We start from the raw sequence: 21183 nt of genomic DNA, 5'->3' as shown, positions 1-21183 counted from the left end.
ATCTGAAAGATATTTCTGGTTTTTCCCCCTTCCCTTTCTGGTTTGGTTGACATTGAGACCGTCTGTAGTTTGTTGATCTGGGGATTACATAAAATATGAATTTGGGGAAACCAACAGATGTTCGACATGTTTTTCTTGTCAAAGCCATTTTAACCGACCCCCCTACAATTTACCATCATTGTTTTGTAGAAGGAATATTTTTAACATGAAATGTTTAAAAAAAAGGCCATCTCAATAAAAATGCCCTTTATGCCAAATAAATTTGGTTTTGTGAAAAACCAGTATCCTAATTTTTGCCATTTGTGAGGGTCTGTGAGAGATTTGTCCCCAAACTGGTGGTGTGATCTACTCTAGGCTGTCACGTTATTGATGCATAAAACATGTTCTAATAAATAGGAAATAGCAAAAGAGAAAGTTTTATGCCTCCTCCCAGCTCCAAATAGATGCCAGGGATCTATCAACAACAACAACAACAACAAAAACCTGTTCACATGGAATGTAGAGAGGCTGTAGAATACATTTAATTAAAGGGAACAATTTTATAAAATGTTAACGAGTTATGTCTTATTTTCAAGGATGATCTTAATGTAGAAGATGAACAGTAACATACTGTGCTTATGTGCTGGTAGTCTTGCATGCTTAGGTCTGTCAACAAATGCAGTGAAATTTATTTTTAAATTGATTAGCTGGCATTGAATTTACAATCATCTGCAGTGTCACACGACGGTTAGCACACACTCAAGGATCAATTCTATTTAGCCCTTCCAAAATGGAACATACTGCTTTTAGTTATGGCATCAATTCTGTTTGCAGTGATGATTTTTCTTTCATGGTAATTTTTAAAATCTCTTGCTTTCTTGGAAGCCAGCACCCAAGCTTGTGATCTTTTCTGCAGAGGACTGAGCATCTGAAACATGCTTTATTTTGGTAGACTCTTACAGTTTTCTTGCTGGATCCTCAATGAAGTGTATCTGTGAGCTGTGAGACCATTTCAGCATGATGTAGAGTCAGGGACCGCATTGAGGTGGTTCAAAATGAAGCTCGTTTTGGAGTTACCTCACCGTCGCACCTGCCAGAGGAGTTTGGGAAATTGCAGTGCTTGGCTGTTGGTCCTGGCGTGGTGCAGTGTTGGGGGGCGCCAGCAGGTGTGTGGAATGCAGGACGCAGAGCCAGGAGAACCTGCCGGCAGGTGTCTGGCGCCGGAGATGCAGTTTCTACTTTCCAGCGCACGGTGGCGCTTAAGTCTCCCCGGCGCTGCTAGCAGTCTCTAAGGCACCTCCGCCGCCACCTGCAGTCTCAACCAAACTCTAGGTGGCGGAATGTGACGGCCCGAGCGTCCAATCGAGCGCCAGGCTTTCGGCTACACTACAGTTCTAGCCAATGGGAGCCGAGGAGAGGCGCGGAGGAGGCGGGCCCCGCGGCATGCCAGGCAGAGGCGCGAGGCCCTCCTCCCGCCTCTCCGCCTACTCCAGCCTCCGCCGCCTCAGCTTCCCGAGCGAGCCCTGCGGCCGCCGGAGCAGCTCCCGCGGCGGAGCAGGAGCCGGATGGTCAGAGGAGCCCGGCAGCCCCAGCAGCCGAGGAGTCGCCTGGCCCCCAGGTGGGGCGGGGGCTCAGTCGAGGTCGGGGTTAGGGATGGCGTGGGGGCGCGGGAGCGGGCCCACGGGCAGCGGCTCGGGGCCGTGAAGCATTCGGGGCTCCGGGAGGGGAGGGGGGTTCAGGCTGAAGGGGGGGTCCGGGGGGCGCCCAGGAGCGGGGGAGCGGGCTGCGCGGCGATCGCATCCTCGAGGCCGGACGAGAGGGGCGTGTGAGGGAAGGGTCGCCGCGGGGTGAGGCTGGGGGCGCCGGGCAGGGAGGGGCAGGGCGTGCGCGCCCCGTGGAAGGGCCGTGGAATGCGGGGGGCGCGGGGCCTGGAGGGGCGGGGCTCAGGGGGCAGTGCACGCTCGGGAGGGGGTGGGCACGGGAGAGGGGAGGCCGGAGGGGCTTGCGGGGGTGACGAGGCAGACAATGAGTAGGTGGAGGTGGGTGGTTTTGGGGAGCGGGGCTGTGACGAATAGGAGCTGAGAATGGAGTGAGGGACTAGAAGGGAGAGCAGGGTTTGGGCAGAGCAGACATTAGGGGAACTGTGAGTCCCAGGATTGCTTGGTCTTGGTAAATAGGGGAAACAGAGAGCATAAGGCATTTGTAAGGTCAGGTATGAGCCTAGCGAGCCTATGGTCCTAGAGGGTGGTGGTACGTTCAGTTCTTGACTGGCACAGTAGGGCCAGGAGATGTGTTCTTGTATATTACTTTTAGTTACCATCTTATTTGTTTGGTCTGTAGACTGACTGGCACGGTGGAGAAACCACCTCGAAAACGGAAAAGCAGGTAAGGCAAAATGCCTTCCTATTTTGCTTCGTGTTTTTCCATTTGCTTGGCTTCACCTGTGCCATACTGCATAGTTACACACGGTCGGTAGATGAAGTTTTTTATTTAGCTCCTTTCCTTAACGAATATAACTGCATCCAAGGTCTTTCTTTTTGAGGAGTTCAAAGTACTACCCTGTACCATTTGTGTGTATGTATGTAAGATTATATGGGAAAGAGACATGGGTAATTGAGAAATCTTAGTTTTTACTTTATTTTTTTAAGTTTATTTATTTTGAGAGAGAGAGAGAGAGAGAGAGAAGAGAGCACACACGTGAACAGGTGAGGGGCAGAGAGAGAGGGAGAGAGAGGATCCCAAGCAGGCTCTGCACTGTCAGCACAGAGCCCCATATTGGGCTCAATCTCACAAACCCATGAGCTGAGCTGAAATCAGGAGTCCCTTGCTTAACTGACTGAGCCCCCCAGGCACTCCCTTAGTTTTTTTCTTTAGCTGTAATTTCAACCTCTCCACCACCTCTGTTTAAAATGCTAATGTTGGGGCGCCTGGGTGGCTTAGTAGGTTAAGCAGCCGACTTCGGCTCAGGTCATGATCTCACGGTCTGTGAGTTCAAGCCCCGTGTCCGGCTCTGTGCTGACAGCTCGGAGCCTGAAGCCTGTTTCAGATTCTGTGTCTCCCTCTCTCTGACCCTCCCCTGTTCATGCTCTGTCTCTCCCTGTCTCAAAAATAAATAAAACGTTAAAAAAAAAAATTAAAAAAAAATGCTAATGTTTGGGGCGCCTGGCTGACTCAGTCTGTAGAGTGTGCTACTCTTGATCTTGGAGTCCTGAGTTTAGGCCCCACCTTAAGCATAGAGCTTACTTATAAAAAATAAATAAAATATATTTAAAAAGTTATTGAGCATCTACTGTGTGCTGAGTATTATGCGCAAGTGCTTTATATGTATTATCTTCTGTAATCTTTTTTTTTAATGTTTATTTTTGAGAGGAAGAGCATGAGTGGGGGAGGGGCAGAAAGAGAGGGAGACAGAGACAGAGGATCTGAAGCAGGTTCTGCGCTGACAGCAGAGATCTCGATGTGGGACCCAAACTCATGAACTACAAGATCATGACCTGAGCCGAAGTCAGATGGTTAACCAACTGAGCCCCATATCTTCTGTAATCTTGAAACACCCCAAGGAAGTATGTATCATAAGTTATCACTGTTTTGCAGAAGAGGGAACTGAGGCACAGAGAGGCCAAGATCACTCACTCATCTAATAAATGATAGAAACCAGATCTGAATCCAGGCGATCTGGCTCCAGAGCTTAAGCTCTTACCCATTATACTATACTGCCTCTAATAAACATACAATTGAAAATAGATTTTCTTACTGCTTCTTTCTTTTATCATTGTACATAGTATGTAGAGTCTAATAAACAATCAGACCATAGGGAACTAGAAACAGGGGGCTTAAGGAGTCCACAAACAACTGAATTATTCCTTGACTAATGAAGAAGAGCATGCATCCATCCCACAAACTTTTTTGTGTGCATTCCACATGTCAGATACTATGTAGCAGTTCTGTGTGGTCATTAGAAGGGTTCTTTTTCACAGATACAGGCCTAGAGAGAAAATAAGCTACAGTAGTGAGGATGGGACCAGTAGGACGCCTGTCGTAGTTAATACTTGGTAAGTTACTGATGTTAGTACACAGAAAACCTCAACAGTAAGTAGATATGAAGTAACGGTGGAAATGCTGTCAGTTAAAGTTCCTTTGTCACTCTAGGCCTGTGCTGTTCAATATGGTAGCTATGTGCGGCCATAAAACACTTGAAATGTGGCTCACATTACTGAGGAACTGAATTTTAAATTTTATTATTATCATTTTTAATGTTTATTTATGTTTGAGAGAGAGAGAAAGATTGGGGGAGGGGCAGAGAGAGAGGGAGACAGAATCCAAAGCAGACTCCAGGCTCCGAGCTGTCAGCACAGAGTCTGATGCAGGGCTCAAACTCACAGACTTTGAGATCATAAGCCTTGAGATCAAGTCAGACGCTTAACTGACTGAGCCACTCAGGTGCCCCTGCATTTTAAATTTTATTAATTATAATTAATTTAAATTCAGAAAGTGGTACTTGACTCACTGGAAGGTATGTTTGGAACAATTTGGGCATGGGGATCTACTTTTTCATCTGGAAGTTTTATGAAATCTGTATACAAGTCCCGTATTTCCAGTGAAAATTTAATGTCCGAAACAAGATGTGCTTGAAGTAAAAATGCACATCAGATTTCAGGTGAATATGAAAAAATGAATGTGAAATTTCTTATTTACTAATTTTTGTAGTGATTAGATGATGAAATCATTTTAGGTCTAGTGGGTAAATAAAAGTATTACTAAAATTATTTTCACTTTTTTCTTTAACTTTTTCTAACATGGCTATTCAAAACTTAAAAGCTATATATATGGCTTATATTAAATTTCTTTTGGACAGACTTCAGCTCTCATTACCCCACTTCAGTCTCTTGGAGTGGCCTCCTGACTGCGTTCTCTACCTTAAATCTGTAATTCATTCATTACAAGTTGATCTTGTAATTCCCCTGTTTAAATCCTTCTGTGGTTCCCCATTGCTTATTGAACATAATTCAGACTTTTGAGCCCAATCATAAAAAGAGACTGCCTTTCTCTTCTCCCTGTCTTCCCAGCCACAGTTGAATACTGTGGCCATGGAAATTCTCAATAATGGATCTATTAAATATCTACTATTAAGTGACTTAACTTTCTGCTGAATCCTGCACTATGAATTAATTGCTGAATGTAACTCTGTGTTCTGTTTGCCATTCCCAGAACTTATATACTCTCTTTGCTTTGGGTTTTTGCACATGGTTTCTCTTTCTCTCTGGATTACTTTCTCCTTGCTCCTTGGCAGGCTCCCTCTAAGACTTAGCTCATATGTCACATCCTGTGTGCAGACTTTCCCAACCTCTCCTTCACCTTATTTGCTCCCATAATAGCTTGTACATACACCTAAGGGTAATGGTTTGGGCTGCATTTGAATCCTAGCTCTGTCAAGTACAAGTTATGAGATCATGTATAAGTTAATAAACCTCCTTGAGCCCCAGTTTCCTCATCTGTATATGGAAATAATAAAAGTTCAAACCAGGGGCTCCTGGCTGGCTCAGTCGGTAGAGCATGCAACTCTTGATCTCTTGATCTCAGGGCTGTGAGTTCAAGCCCCACGTTGGGCATAGAAAAAAAATTTTTTTTAGGGGCGCCTGGGTGGCTCACTCGGTTAAATGTCTGACTTTGGCTCAGGTCATGATCTCATGGTTCGTGGGTTCAGGCCCGTGTTGGGCTCTATGCTGACAGCTCAGAGCCTGGAGTCTGCTTTGGATCCTGTGTCTCCCTCTCTGTCTGTCTCTCCCCCGCTTGTGTTCTTTCTCTGTCTCTCAAACATGAATAGACATTAAAAAAATAAATAAAATACTTAAAGAATAATTAAGAAAGAAATAGTCCAACCTTCAAGGGGTTGTAAAGTGCTTAGTACAGCGCCTGGCACATAGAAAATACACAGTAAATTTTATATGAAAAAGCAGCCATCAAATACCTTTATTTCCCACCCCTTTTCTAAATATATACAGGCTAAAGGATCAAAAATAAGGTATTAAGGTAAAGAAGAAATGAGAAAAGAATAATAAAATTAAACCAGTGGCAAAAAACTGTTTTAAACCAGTGGCAAAGTTGGTATATAGACTAGAAAATACTGCACAGTCACTAAAGGTGGGTTCCATATTTGGCTCTGAGTTTCCTCAAGCAAAGCAAAGAAGAAAATAAAGCTCAACTTCCAGATCCATGGTGTTTATAAAACCAAACACATGTTGTTTAAGAGAAACACAACTTTTTTTGAGTGTTAGTTTGAGAGAAATTTTTCTCAGAGGTCTTCATAGTGGGGACACTGGTTTTGTAAGGGGCAGAATCCCTGTGATAAACATAGTAGTGAGTTTTTAAAGATTGCTTCTTATAATGCTTTAAAAAATTTTTTTTAATGTTTTATTTATTTTTGAGACAGAGGGAGACAGAGCATGAGTGGGGGAGGGGCAGAGAGAGAGGGAGACACAGAATCTGAAGCAGGCTCCAGGCTCTGAGCTGTCAGCACAGAGCCCGACGCAGGGCTCGAGCCCATGAACCGTGAGATCATGACCTGAGCCGAAGTCGGACGCTTAACCAACTGAGCCACCCAGGCGGCCCAACTTCTTGTAATGCTTCTTAATCCAGGTTCATATGATGCCAGTGAACATTCTCCAAAGAGCCAAAGCAGTGTTTAAGTATACAGCTCACTGGTGGCTTGCTTGGCTTGGTTTAGAGATAAACAGGGATGAATAAGCTCCAGAGATTCTGTTTATTCCCAGCATCTAGACTTGTGTCTGGCACTTAGAAAACAGTTGGTTGAATTATTGAATGAATGTGTCCTTAAATACTTCTCTATGAATATTAGTTTTTTAATTAAACATTTTTTTTACTTTTATTTTTTTAGTAATCCCTACACCCAACGTGGGGCTCGTACTCACGATCCTGAGATCAAGAATCCTGTGCTCTTCTGAGTCAGGCACCCCAAATCTATTTTCTTAATCATACTGAGACATTACTTCCCTTTATCATGATTCTCTCTCATTCATGGTTTAATTTTCTTAGGCTACAATTAGCAGTGATTTCATTTTTGCTCTGAAGGCTCATGGAATGTGTGCTTCTGTATTATTATATATAAAATTTTCATTTTGAAATATAAATATCGATAGATATACCCACAAACAGAGTTTTCAAGAGTGTTAAGGGGCTCTGTGACCAAAAAGCTTGAGAGCTGTATAAGAGAACGTATCATACATAAGAAAGACTAATTTTTCCTTAACTCTTAATTCTTGGGATGCTCTTTTAACACTACGTCCCTCCTAGAGGCACCTTTCCTTCCTTTGGGTGTTTGACATTTAAGGGTCCAGAATTGTTACCACCAGGAGTCCCCAGTGTGGGCCGCCTGAATATTGTTTCTTGCAACTAAGTTTTGATCAACATCAGGCAACGATGAGTTTTATCTTATATTCTCAGTGAAGAATCATGAGAGCATGTATTTTGCATGTCTGATTAAGGTCAGAGCCTGTGATCAAGTCAGGGTTTTGACCTGAATGGACAGCCAACATAAATCTATGAAGAGATCCTATGGGCAAGACAAGATTTTCCTCAGAAAACAGTCCTGAGATTGCTCTAAAAATAGCAAACAAAATGGCCAGTTAAGGCCCTAAAGATGGATTATAGGGAAAAGATGTAATGGTCATAGCCAGATTTTTTTTTTTTTTTTATAGCTGGTGTTATCAGTTGCATACTGTGGTCATAAAAATTCTCAGTATCAAATGAAATGACTTTGTAATGAACACTTCCAGATGAATTAATTGTTGAATTTGGTCTTAAGCATCCCTTTGAGTTGGACTGCTGTGTAGAGTTATTGACTATTATACCATATATCCTATTAATGTTTGGAAAACTGTTGCCGAAAGTATCATTTTTATTTTTGGATACTTGCTCTTAAGTCATAGTGACTGAGGTTTGTTTTTTTTTTTTTCCCTTAAGTTTTTATTTAAATTTCAGTTAGTTAACATATAGTGTAATATTAGTTTCAGGTGTACAATTTAGTGATTCGACACTTCTGTACATCACCCAGTGCTCACCACCACAAGTTACCCTCCTTAATCCCCGTCATCTGTTTCACCCATCCCCCACCCACATCCCTCCACGTCATCTTTTTTTTTTTTTCCTCCTCCACGTCATCTTTTGAGAACATTCCTGGTGTACACCAAACTATAAGGATGTTTTTTAAAAAATTAAGGTAATATGAGATAAGCATTTCATATACTACTGTTACTAATTTCGTGTGTATTTCTTTCCTCACTAAAACTTTTATTTCTTTATCTTAGTTCATCTTTGTATCCCTAGCACTGAGTGGGTGCTCAATAAAACTATAGCGAAACAATAAATGAATTAGTAGCAAGAAGGAGTTCGTGTAGGATGAGGCTTTAGTGGTTCAAAATACTGTGACACTATTTAAGGACCCTGATAAACTGTACTAGACCAAGAGGAGTTTTAAGATTAGGAAACTTGATCTCTCTGGTTTTGGAAAATTGTGAAAACTTCAACCTGTTGCTTCGTAATGTTTGGGTTATGAGTTAGAGCATCTTCCAGATCCTATTAGGAATAAGACCCATTTGTTTGGATATGATTCATGTTGATTAAAGCTTTACTGTGTGATTTGGGGGGCTTTTTTTTTTTTTTTTTTTAGTGATTAAAGCAAAGAGATGTAAACATTTTGATGGAATATATAATTTGTCTGCATTACATTTGTATTCTAAAAACTTTATTTTATTTTTTAAAGTAATATTTATTTTTAGAGAGAAAACATGTGAGCAGGGGAGGGGCAAAGAGAGAGGGAGAGAGAGAATCCCAAGCAGACTCTGTGCTGTCAGCGCAGAGCCCCACATGGGGCTCGATCTCACAAACCCAACTGTGAGATCATGACCTGAACCGATATCAAGAGTTGGATGTTTTACCAATTGGGCCACCCAGGTGCCCCTTTAAAAACATTTAAATGCTTTCTAATCCTGGGTACCAAGGATATAGACATGATTAAGGTTTGGTCCCTGCTGGGTAAATCTCATATAGTAGAGAAGGCAGACCCAAACAATGGGAAAGTGTAATGACTTTATATGTATACAAAGGGTTTTAGTAATTCTGCATACTGGTAGTCAGGGCACTTTCCACAGACATTTCATCTAAGCCTTGGAGGTTTTCAGGAGGTTACTTTGGTGGTAGTGTGACTATTGAAATGACAGAGTAGACCCTGGATATAGATGGACTAATGCTGAGGACTTAAGTGAGCTGAACTCAGGACCTAAACCAGGTCAGTGTCAGGTATGGAAAGGAAGGTGCTTTTCAGAGTTCTGTGCTGTGGTGTCAATTTTTAGAGATTAAGCAGTGGTTCCCAACAAAGGCATCTTTGCCTCCCGGAGCCATTTGGCAATGCTGGAGACATTCTTGCTTGTTACAACTAAGGGCATCTGGTGGGTAGAGGCCAGAAGTGCTGCTGAACACCCTACAATATATAGAATAGCCTCCCACATTGAAGAATTATCCAGCCCAAATTGTCAGTCATGTTGAAGCTGAGAAATCCTGGATTAGGGTCTAATCTCAGCTCTTCCAAATACTAGCTTTGGGCTCTAGAACAAATTATGGATTTAATCTTTCTGAACCTGAACTTTTACAAAGTGCAGGTATTGACAGTACTTACTTTGTAGGGTTACTAGCCTCCTCTAATAGCATATAGACCATGTGAGTGCAGAGATTTTTGTCTATTTAAAAAATAGATTTAATGGTGTAATGAATGTAAAGTACTTGATAAGTTACCTGACATGTTAAAGATTCAATAAATGATACCTGTTAACTATCATTAGTTTAAATATTTTTATTTTGCCTTTCCTTCTAGCCTTTTTAAGAACATCTTTATTGAGGTATTATTTATGTTTTAAAAAAGTATGCCAATTTTAAGTATGCAGTTTGATGACTTTGGACAAGTGTATTCAGCTGTGTAATCACGATTTTGAACATCACCATTGCTGCCCTCCCGAAACCACTGATCTTTTTTCTCTATTGTTATACCTTTATCTTTTCTGAAATTTCATATAAGTAAATCATTCATTAGATAGTCTTGTGTCCACTTGGTATAACACTGTTGAGATTCATTCATGTTCTTGTTTGTAACTGTAGGTAACTTCTTATTGCTGAGGAACATTCCGTTGTATGATTTTACCACAATTTATTTACGCATTTGCCAGTTGGCAGACATTTGGCTCGTTTCTGGTTTCTAATATGAATACAACTGTTAATGAACATTTGAGTTAAGACTTTGGGCAGATATGTTTTCATTTCTCTTGAGTAAATGCCTATGAGTATACTTGCTGGGTCTTATGGTAAGTGAATGTTTAACTTCTTAAGAAGTTGCCATACTGTTTTCCAAAGTGACGGCACCATTTTGCATTCCTACCAGCAATGTTTGGGATTCCATATGCTCCATATTCTTGCCAATATTTGGTATTGTCTTTCTTTTTCTTTTAAACATCATTGTCGAGGTATAATGGCATACAGTAAGACTCACATATTTAAAGTGTACAGTTAAAAAGCATTAAAAATTTTTTTTTAATGTTTATTCCTTTTTGAAAGACAGAGAGAGACAGAGCACAAGCAGGGGTGGGGTGGAGAGAGAGGGGGACACAGAATCTGAAGCAGGCTCCAGGCTCTGAGCTGTCAGCACAGAGCCCAACGTGGGGCTTGAACTCACGGACCCGCAAAATCATGACCTGAGCCGAAGTCGGACGCTTAACCGACTGAGCCACCCAGGCTCCCCTAAAAAATGTTTTTTTAATTTAGCCTGAGAGAGAGAGTGTGTGTGTGTGCGCACAATTGGGAGGGGACAGAGAATCCGAAGCAGGCTCTACACTGAGGTCATGACCTGAGCCAAAGTCGGATGCTCAACCCACTGAGCGATCTAGGTACCCCTAAGTTTTGACACATGTGTATACCCTTGAAATCATGTGTATACATGTATATACCTTTAAAACCATTGCCATTGTTTGCTGTTCTAGGGGTGTATGGTGATATATATCATTATGTTTTTAATTTGCCTTTCCCTAATGACTAATCTTGTTGAGTATCTTTTCATGTATTAATTTGCGATTCATAAAACTTCTTCTGTGAGTTTTCTTTTCAAATCTTTTGCCCGTTTTTTAAAAATCAGTTGTTTGTCTATGTATATAGTTAAAAGGGTTCCTTTATGTATTCTGGGAATAAAGTATTTATCAGATCTATGTTGTGCAGATGTTTTTCCCCAGTGTATGGCTTGCCTTTTCCTTTTCTTCACAGTATCTTGAGCTTTTAGCTTGAATAATAGGTTGGATGGGAACATTTTTAATTGAGACAACAGAGACAGGAGCAAGTTTGGAAGGGTAAGATTATGAGTTTATTTTGACCGTATACAGTGTAAAGTGCTTCAGTGAACACTGTCTCTCATCAGGCAGGTGAAAACATGGGTCTGGAGCTGAGAAGGGAGAGAGTAGGGCTTTAGGTATAGACTTGGAAGTCATCAGTAAATACTTAGTTATCCTGGTCATGGAATGGAATAACAGAGGGGGACCACTTCGAGTGAAATGTGAAGAGCAGAGTGTCCTAAAAACAGGCTGTGGAAGTAGACCAGACTGCTTTCTGTCTTTTGGATGTTCTATCTTTGCAGTATTGTCTGTCCTTTGCAGTCTTTCTGTATGTAGTCCTCAAACAAATAGTGTTTATCTCTGGGAGACAGATCTCTGTACTCTGGTGAGAAACTGAGATTCTGGAGGGAGTTATGTTGAAAATGAGATGAACACTTTCCAATTTACACTGAAACACAGGAATGTCCTCTACTTAGAGTGTTTCTGTGTGATAGTGTTTGCCTTAGCAACGTCCCTACAGAAATGCAGTGGTGTTGGTAAAGCTGTTTCTTCCAGCCTGTGTCAGTGAAAACCTAAGGACATAACAACAAAATTCGGTTCTGTAAAAACAGATTCTGCAGGAGCCCAAGGTGGTACAAAGTGGTCAGCATTTTCATGGTAATACTGTACTCGAATAAAACCTAGACAGGCTAAAGCAGTGATTATTTATTTATTTATTTATTATTAGTTTTTAAACATTTATTTATTTTTGAGAGACAGAGAGAGACAGAGCATGAGCAGGGGAGGGGGAGAGAGAGAGAGAGAGAGGGAGACACAGAATCCAAAACAGGCTCCAGGCTCTGAGCTGTTTGTTAGCACAGAGCCCGATGCGGGGCTCGAACTCACGAACTGCGAGACCATGACCTGAGCTGAAGTCAGATGCTCAACCGACTGAGCCACCCAGGCGCCCCAAGCAGTGATTTTTTTTTTTTTTTTTTTTTTTATTTTTGGGACAGAGAGAGAGCATGAACGGGGGAGGGGCAGAGAGAGAGGGAGACACAGAATCGGAAACAGGCTCCAGGCTCCGAGCCATCAGCCCAGAGCCTGACGCGGGGCTCGAACTCACGGACCGCGAGATCGTGACCTGGCTGAAGTCGGACGCTTAACCGACTGCGCCACCCAGGCGCCCCACCAAGCAGTGATTTTTAAGCGTGTTAAAAAAATGAGCCCAAAGGTTCATTGGGACTAATTCGAGGACTCTTCGGAAGGCAGGATGTCAGAAGTAGGCAGAAGAAAGTTAAACAGCCTAGCCTGTAAGGCTCCACTTCTACTTTATATGTGTATGTATATGTATTTTTAATATGGAAAATTTCAGATACAGACAATATCGGAACGCTACAGTGAACTTAAATTGTTCACCCAGCTTCAATGATTATAAGCTAAATCCCGTTTCATCTGTATACCTTCCTACTCTACCTGAAGCATATGCCATACATAGTTTTCATCTGTAAATGTGTTAGTATGTGTTGTTGAAAGATCAAGGACTCTTTTAAAACACATTACCACAATACTATTGACAATAACTTAAAAATATTCCCTTAGTGTTATCAAATATCTTATCAGTGTTCAGATTTCTACATTTGGCTAATCATTTTTTAAAATATGTGTTTGTTCAAAGATTCAGATCAGGTTTGTAACTTGCAATCTTTTGATTAGCTCTCACATTTATTTACTTAAATTTTATTTTATTTTATTTTTTTTTATTTGAGAGAGAGAGAGAAGGAGAGAGTGAGCAGGAGAGGGATAGAGAGTCTTCAGGCTGAGCATGGAGCCTGATGTGGGGCTTGATCCCATCACCCCGGGATCATGACTTGAGGTGAAATCAAGAGTCGGATGCTCACCCCACTGAGCCATCCAGGCGCCCTTCACCGTTTTTTAAATCTGTAGTTTTCCCACTCTGTTTTCCCCCATGCTGTTTATTTGTTGAAGGAACTATGTTCATTATTAAGAGTTTCCCACAATCTGAATTAAAAAAAATTTTTTTTTTTAACATTTATTTATTATTGAGAGACAGAGACAGACTGTGAGCAGGGGAGGGGCAGAGAGAGAGGGAGACACAGAATCTGAAGCAGGCTCCAGGCTCTGAGCTGTCAGCACAGAGCCCGATGCAGGGCTTGAACCCACGAGCCGCGAGATCATGACCTGAGCCGATGTTGGATGCTCAACCGACTGAGCCACCCAGGCTCCCCAAAGCTACTATATACTTTCTATAGGAGAGAATAGCCTAGAAAAAATTGTGGGTAATAGATTACTAATGGAGGGGCGCCTGGGTGGCTCAGTCGGTTGAGTGTCCGACTTCAGCTCAGGTCATGATCTCGCAGTCTGTGAATTCAAGCCCCGTGTTGGACTCTGTGCTGACAGCTTGGAACCTGGGGCCTGCTTCGGGTTCTGTGTCTCCCTCGCTTTCTGCCCCTCCCCCACTCATGCTCTGTCTCTCTCTCTCTCTCTCTCTCTCTCTCTCTCTCTCTCAAAAATAAACATATAAAAAAATTTAAAAATATATATTACTAATGGAAAAATCTTAATGGAGCAACCTGTTCAGAACTTTCTTTATTTTTTTTAATGTTTATTTATTTTGAGAGAGAGAGAGAGATAGAGACAGAGTGTGAACCAGGGGAGGAGCAGAGAGAGAGGGAGACAAAGAATCTGAAGCAGGCACCAGGCTCTGAGCTGTCAGTACAGAGCCCGACGTGGGGCTTGAACTCAGAACCGTGAGATCATGACCTGAACCAAAGTCGGATGCTTAAGTGACTGAACCACCCAGGCACCCCTTGTAACTTTTTTTAAAACTACCAAGGTGGATAAGTTAAAAAGATATCCATAAGTTAGTAAGTTAGTTGACCATGTAGTAGATACAAATTACATTTAACAAAATCAGGTAACCAAGAAATGTTACAATATTTTAATTCCTTCAAATGAAATTAAATCCAACCTTGGGACATGTGCTCCCCCCACCCCTAATGCACCAAACTGATGAGAAAAATTCAATCTCAGTGATTAAGAATGGGTATCCATCCCTCCTTAGGGTGGTACAGGAATCTGAGGAACCAGGCAAAGGGTGAAAGGTTCATTTTCAGTCCATAATGGCTGTGACTGGTAAGCATGTTGTGTAAGAGGATATGGTTCCTTGAAGTTCGGTGGCTCTAACAGTTAGGGCCAACTTTAGGCACACGGGTTTTTACTAGGTGTGGGGATTCTGGTGTAGAAGTGTCAGCTTTCCTGGGTACAGCACACACCCATCTCCCTCTGAGGACCTGTCATTTATCTAGAGCCCTGGCAGGAAGTGGGCTTGCAGGCCTCTTCTTTTTGTGGGTCCCAAAGAATTCCTTCCCCTTACCAAACAGTTCACTCCTTTTTTCTTCTCGTTTCTACCTTCGTGCCCTCAAAGGTATTGTAGTTCCCCCCCCCTCCCCTCAGCATCATCTCCTCAAGGAGCTCACATTTTCAGAAAACAAAAACGAACCTCCCTTGAGGCAAGGACCGTCTTCTTGGGGTCTGGGGAATACAGTGAAAACAAAACGTCCATTGATGTCTTAATAACTATCCAGCTCCTTTTTTTTACGTTCAACAATTCTTTTAGTCTCTGTAGTGGTTTTAAAGACTGTCCACAAATTCTTTGATTCTCCTTTCTTTAAAAGATGGAGCTTAATTCTCCTCTCCTTGAGTGTGGGCTGGACTTTGTGCCGTGGAAGTGATGAGACCTCACTTCCCAAATCAGGTCGTCAGGAGACTTTGGTTTGTTTCTTTCCTTCTGTCTCTCATCACTCCCTCTGAAGGAGGCTGGCTGCCATGATGTGAGACGGCCCTGGACAGACAAGAGTCACTTGCCACGTTGTGGGGACAGGCAGTCAATGGCGAGGGCCACATGGTAAGGAAGAGAGACTGCCAGCCACCAACCACATGAGTGAGCTTGGAAAGGGATCCTGAATTAGTTGAGCCTTGAGATGACTACCGCCCTGGCCAAAAGCTTGACTTACTATCCTGGCTTTACAAGGGCTGAGTTATATGAGCCTGTGATTTTTTTTGACGGGGGAGGGAGGTAGTCTCTTTTCTTTCCACACTGGCTCTATTGTACCCAAGGGATGAATCTCTGGCTAAGTTTTCTCTCCTTCTGGATAGGTCTCTGATGGGCACTGTGTGCCTGTGTGTCTGTATGTGTGTTTTGGAAGCAGCTGTCTTTTGATTAAAGGCATTGCAGGACAGTTTACTTTCAGGCAGTGATGTGTGCCTGTTGTAATAGCTGAATCTCTACCCATTTGCTTTTCTCTTCGGAGTCCCTGGTCTTTTGTCCCACAGATTGGGAGGTAGTCCCATGCTCATGTTCACTCTTATTAAGATAAGAGCCAGAAGGTCGTAGCCCAGTGAAATTCACTTTTCCTCTGCCTGGTATCTGTCACCAGGTTTTGAACTTTTTTCCTACCCCTTCTTGGCTGTCTGGGAAGAGTGGACAGATCACACTTAGGTAAGCTACTGATGGTTAATTTTATGTATCAACTTGACTCGGTCACGGGGTGCCTAGACATTTGGTCAAATATTATTTTGGCTGTGTGTCAGGATGTTTTTGGATGAGAGTAACGTTTGAATTTGTGGACTGAGTAAGGTAGCTTGCCCTCCCCGAGATGGGTTGGCCTCATTCAATCAGTTGAAGACCTGAGAAGAACAAAAAGGCTGGATAAGGGGGAACTTATCCAGTCCTGCCAGACTGCTTGAGTTGGGATATCAGTCTTCTCTTGCCTTTGGACTCAAGCTGAAACCTTGCTCTTCTTGGGTCCCGAGCCTGCTGGCTCTCAGACTGGAACTTATACCATAAACTTTCCTGGTTCTCAGGCTTTCAGACTCCAACCAGTACTACACTGTTGGCTCTCCTGGGTCTCAGCTTGTTGACTGCGGATCTCGGGACTTTTTGGCCTCCATAATTTCATAATCCAGTTATTATCCAGTCTCTCTATGTAGACACACAATTACACATCCTGTTGGTTCTGTTTCTCAGGATAACTCTAGTATATAAGCCTTGTCTTTTTAATTTTTTAAATTTTTATTATTTTTTTAAAGTAGGCTTCACACCCAGCATAGATCCCAATGAGGGGCTTGAACTCACCTGAGATCAAGACCTGAGCTGAGATCAAGAGTCAAACTCTTAACCAACTGAGCCACCCAGGCGCCCCAAGCCTTGTCTTTTTTTATGGCCTTCTTTTGTCTCATCCCTGGTTTGCCAGAGTGCTCCTAAACTTGTCATAGCTTCTGCACAATGAGCTGTGGGTTCTCTTCATGGATGCAGTCTGCTGTAAATGGCCATCTTCACCACAAGCTCAGCAAAAGAAATGCTTGTGTTTTTGTAAACTTGGCAGTTGTTTTGGAAACATTTCACACTAAGGCTAGGCATCATTCTTTTTTTTTTTTTTTTCTTTTTTAGTGTTTTTTTTTAATGTTTATTTTTGAAAGAGAGAGACCGAGTGTGAGTGGGGGAGAGACAGAAAGGGAGACACAGAATCTGAAGCAGGCTCCAGGCTCTGAGCTGTCAGCACAGAGCCCAACGTGGGGCTCAAACCCACGAACTGTGAGATCATGACCTGAGCTGAAGTTGGACATTTAACCAACTGAGCCACCCAGGTGCCCCTGCACATCATTTCTTTATATTCTTATTTTGCAGTTGGGTTTCTTTTTCCAGGCTCTCTCCATATATTCTGTGGGCCTCAGAAGCATATGTACCTGTTTGGCAGTATTCTAGAAGTTCTTCCTGGATGAAGGAACCCATGATGAGAGTGTTCCCACATGGTTTCCCAAAAGTGTGCAAAGTGGCAATCAGAACTTTTAAAGTTTTATTTGTTTGTTTGTTTGTTTGTTTATTTATTTATAAAGTAATCTCTATGCCCAGTGTAGGGCTTGAACTCATGACCCTGAGAACAAGAGTCATATGCTCTTCTGACTGAGCCAGCCAGGTGCCCCAGAATGTTTAAATTATTGTGATAATTTCCAAACTCTAGCATTATCTATATGTTTTTAGAGAACAGCTGCTGAAAATAAAGATTTTAGATTTAGAACAGTTGCCATTAGCCTGTCTTTCCAACAATAGATAAGCAAGTCATTTATCTATTGTGGTGACTCCTGGCTGGTGATGAGAAATTGTCATCAATGAGTAAGAGGATTCTTACTTTTTTATAAAATAGGAATACGCATCTGTATTGTCTTAAACCAGTTTTAAGTTATTAAGATACAAGCTGAAAAGAAGGGGAATGCTCTTCATAATTTATAAGAGAATTATAGAATGGGTACTGGAAAAATTAGTTATTGAATCCAGCCGTAGGCACAGTAGGAGAAATCCTACGTAACATAACAGAAAAGGAAGTCCTTTAAAATTCCTCAGTCTTGGTCTTTTCAGATGTGGCTTACTTACATGTTTACTAGTAATTGATATGTATTTGGTATTTCCTAAGAATTTTATCTAAATTAAATATCTCATGTACCTGCTATTGCATATTTTATACGCCCTTGTACAAAATACCAATGGCATCTAGTAGAGGTTATAGTGAATTCAAAGTACTTCTATCATTATTGATTTTTCTTAATAATCAGATAATAAAACCACAGCAATTGTCATATAGGTGGCCACAGAATTTTTACTCTTAAAAAGAGGGTCTTATACTTGAAAACATTGGAAACTACTGGATTTAGATATTTTTGGATCTATTTCTAGCTCTGATAGGTGGGAAAGGAACCGTAGCTTAAGGATGGAGTCTGTAAGGGCGTGTGTAAAGAGCATCACAGAACATGCTGGTGAAATCCCCAGGGCTTTGGCTGGTTTCTTAGTCACTCCTTTTTCTTTTTTTTCCCACGTGCCCTAGGGGTTTGATTCATCTTTTTCCCCCAACATTCATTTGGTAATCTCTTGTTCTCTCTGCCCATAAACCCTTCTTTGAAAGAGAATGCAGGTGCCTCAGCTTTTTCCCTTACTTTGTTAACTGTGAAACTATTTGATGCTTTTTCATTAAAAAAAATTCTTTTTAATGTTTATTTTTGAGAGGGAGACAGAGTGTGAGCAGTGGAGGGGCAGAGAGAGAGGGAGACACAGAATATGAAGCAGGCCCCAGGCTCTGAGCTGTCAGCACAGAGCTCAACGTGGGGCTCAAACCCATGAACCATGAGATCATGACTTGAGCTGAAGTTGGACGCTTAACCGACTGAGCCACCCAGGCGCCCCGATGGCTTTTTCATTTTCAGGGGTTTCTACTGCCAGTAACAATAGGCAATGAAATGAATGAATAAAAATTTATGCATTTGAGAATTTAGAGTTTTATTAAAAGCAAGATGTTTGCCAAACCTTCATTGAAGGGTAAATGAATAAAAGCTCAGTTTTCTAGTAGTTGCTAACTAGTACCTAACCATTTTTTCTTCTCTATTGTTTGGCCCTGAAGATAATTACTTGTAGGCCACTGAAGTCATTTCATCACAGAGGAGGAGAAGCTCCAGGTTAGTTTTCAGTCTCTTCACCCCTTACAGGAAAAGTCTACTTAATAGAACCCAAAAAATAGTATTAAAAAAAAATCAATTTCGATATATACGGACACGTAACCTTCCATTGATGTAATAGACTGTATTTTCCAACGATATCTGCAATAGCATCGTTCATTACACATGTTCTACTTACACTGTGACCTTGACGCTCCTCCCATCTAGTGTTGAGATCTGTGTCCCCATCTCTTAATCAGAGCAGGCCTTTGTAACTGCCACCAATAGAGCATGGCTCAGGCAAACCTCTGTGACTTATAGGTTGGGTCATGGAGATGCTGTGTGCTGCTGCCTTCCTCTCTTGGGGTATTCACTTTTGGAACCGAGTTCCCAGGCTGTGCTATGAGGGCTCAAGTGGGAGGCCTGTGTGAGAGAAACCGAAGCTCCTGGCCCTCAGCCCCAGCTGAGCTCCCAGCTGACATCTGGCCTTAGCTCGCCAGCCATGTGAGTGAGCCATTCTAAAAGCAGATCCTAATCCTCCAGATCCCCATCATACTGCCCCTGCGGGTGCCCACTAAGGGCAGAGAAGAGCTGTCCCTGCCAAGCCCTACCCAATTGCAAATTCCCAAGGACAATTAAAGGCTGTTGTTTTAAGCCACTAAGTTAGACAACAGAAGATGACTGAATTGGTATTCCATTTTGCCAAAGCTGAGAGAAGAGACCCTGCATATATAAAACTGCTTCAACTTACAAACAAGATGTGTTTCTACCTTCAGGACCACTGTCTGTATCATAAAAGAAAAAAAAATAGATTCTGTGTCCTGTTCCCTTATAGATTTTTATCTCATAGGGTTTCACTTTCTGTATTTATTAAATTATGTGTCTTTTTTTTAATGTTTATTTTTGAGAAAGAGAGAGAGAGAGGGAGGGAGGGAGGAGGAAGGGCAGAGAGAGAGGGAGATAGAATCTGAAGCAGGCTCCAGGCTCCGAGCTCTTAGCACAGAGCCCTCCTTGGGGCTTGAACTCACAAACTGTGAGATTATGGCCTGAGCCGAAGTCGGATGCTTAGCTGACTGAGCCACCCAGGTACCTTTGGGTCTTTTTATTTACTTATTTATTTTATTTATTTTATTTTTTAAATTTTTTTTTTAACGTTTATTTATTTTTGAGACAGAGAGAGACAGAGCATGAACGGGGGAGGGCCAGAGAGAGAGGGAGACACAGAATCTGAAACAGGCTCCAGGCTCTGAGCAGTCAGCACAGAGCCCGACGCGGGGCTCGAACTCACATACCGCGAGATCGTGACCTGAGCCGAAGTCGGACGCTTAACCGACTGAGCCACCCAGGCGCCCCACCTCTGGGTCTTTTTAATTAAGAGTAGTACAAAACAGCAAAAATTGGACAGTAATATCCCTGCCCATATAACTCCATTCTTATGTCCTTCTAATATAGAAGGTTGTGTGCATATTAGTAATGAGCAGTGACTTTAGAATGATTCAGGTGAGGTATGTGACCTTGGAAAGTGACCTCTTCTCTGTAGCACAGTTTCTTAAATAAAATGGTATCTACTTCATTGGGTTGTGGTGAGCCTTCAGTGATACATACATACAAAGTGTTAAGATAGTGCCTGTCACAAAATGTTGGCTCTTCTTACCACTGCTGGTCACTATCACTATTATTGGCATTATTATTTTTAGACAAGGGAGGGGAAGGATAACCAGCAGAAAGGTTGCAATCTGAAATGATGGAGTAAATATTCCTAAGAAGTTAGGGACAGAGGGATGCTCAGAAGTCTAAAAGGACTAAAGAATTAATTGTTTTAGTTTTTTTTTAAGGCTTAAGGCTTCACTTAAGAGGTGAAGACCAGGGCTGCCTGGGTGGCTCTGTTGGTTGAGCATCTGACTCCTGATTTCAGCTCAGGTTGGGATCCCAGGGTCATGGGATCGGGTCATGGGATTGAGATCTGTGTCGGGCTCTCAACTGAGCATGGAGCCTGCTTGGGACTCTCTCTTTGCCTCTGCCCCTCTCTGCTACTCTCTCTCTTTCTCTCTCAAATAAAATTAAAAAAAAAATTAATTAAAAAAAAAAAAAAAAAAAAAAAAGAAATGAAGACCAGAAGGACTTCTTTGGGAAAAAAGATTAGGGAGAAAGTGATGAAGAAATTTCAGAATAAGCGTGCTGGTTTTTAGACTTCTATTTTTTTTTTAATTTATTTGTTTTTATCATTATTTTTTTTATTTTCAAGAAAGAGAGAGACACTGTGAGTGGGGGAGAGGGGCAGAGAGAGGAAGAGAATCTCAAGCAAGCTCTACATTTAATACTGAGCCCAATGTAG

The 21183-nt window shown here is 42.0% G+C and overlaps 1 protein-coding gene across 2 annotated transcripts in view; it reads left to right on the top strand.

Moving 5' to 3' along the window:
- Positions 1-1434: 1434 nt before the first annotated feature.
- SCAI (suppressor of cancer cell invasion) overlaps positions 1435-21183 on the top strand; it is a 153022-nt gene continuing 133273 nt past the window's right edge. For both annotated transcript variants that reach the window (XR_007457370.1, XM_049628734.1), the window contains exons 1-2: positions 1435-1597; positions 2320-2364. Coding sequence is in view for 1 of the 2 variants with exons in the window: in XM_049628734.1 (XP_049484691.1) it covers positions 1545-1597; positions 2320-2364 (98 nt within the window). In the remaining variant the exon portion in view is untranslated. The remainder of the gene's footprint in view (positions 1598-2319; positions 2365-21183) is intronic.

This window comes from Panthera uncia, chromosome D4 (genome assembly GCF_023721935.1).
Source record: "Panthera uncia isolate 11264 chromosome D4, Puncia_PCG_1.0, whole genome shotgun sequence".
Classification (NCBI taxonomy): domain Eukaryota; kingdom Metazoa; phylum Chordata; class Mammalia; order Carnivora; family Felidae; genus Panthera; species Panthera uncia.
Note: the sequence above shows the minus strand (reverse complement) of the source record. Positions and strands in the feature narration are given on the sequence as shown.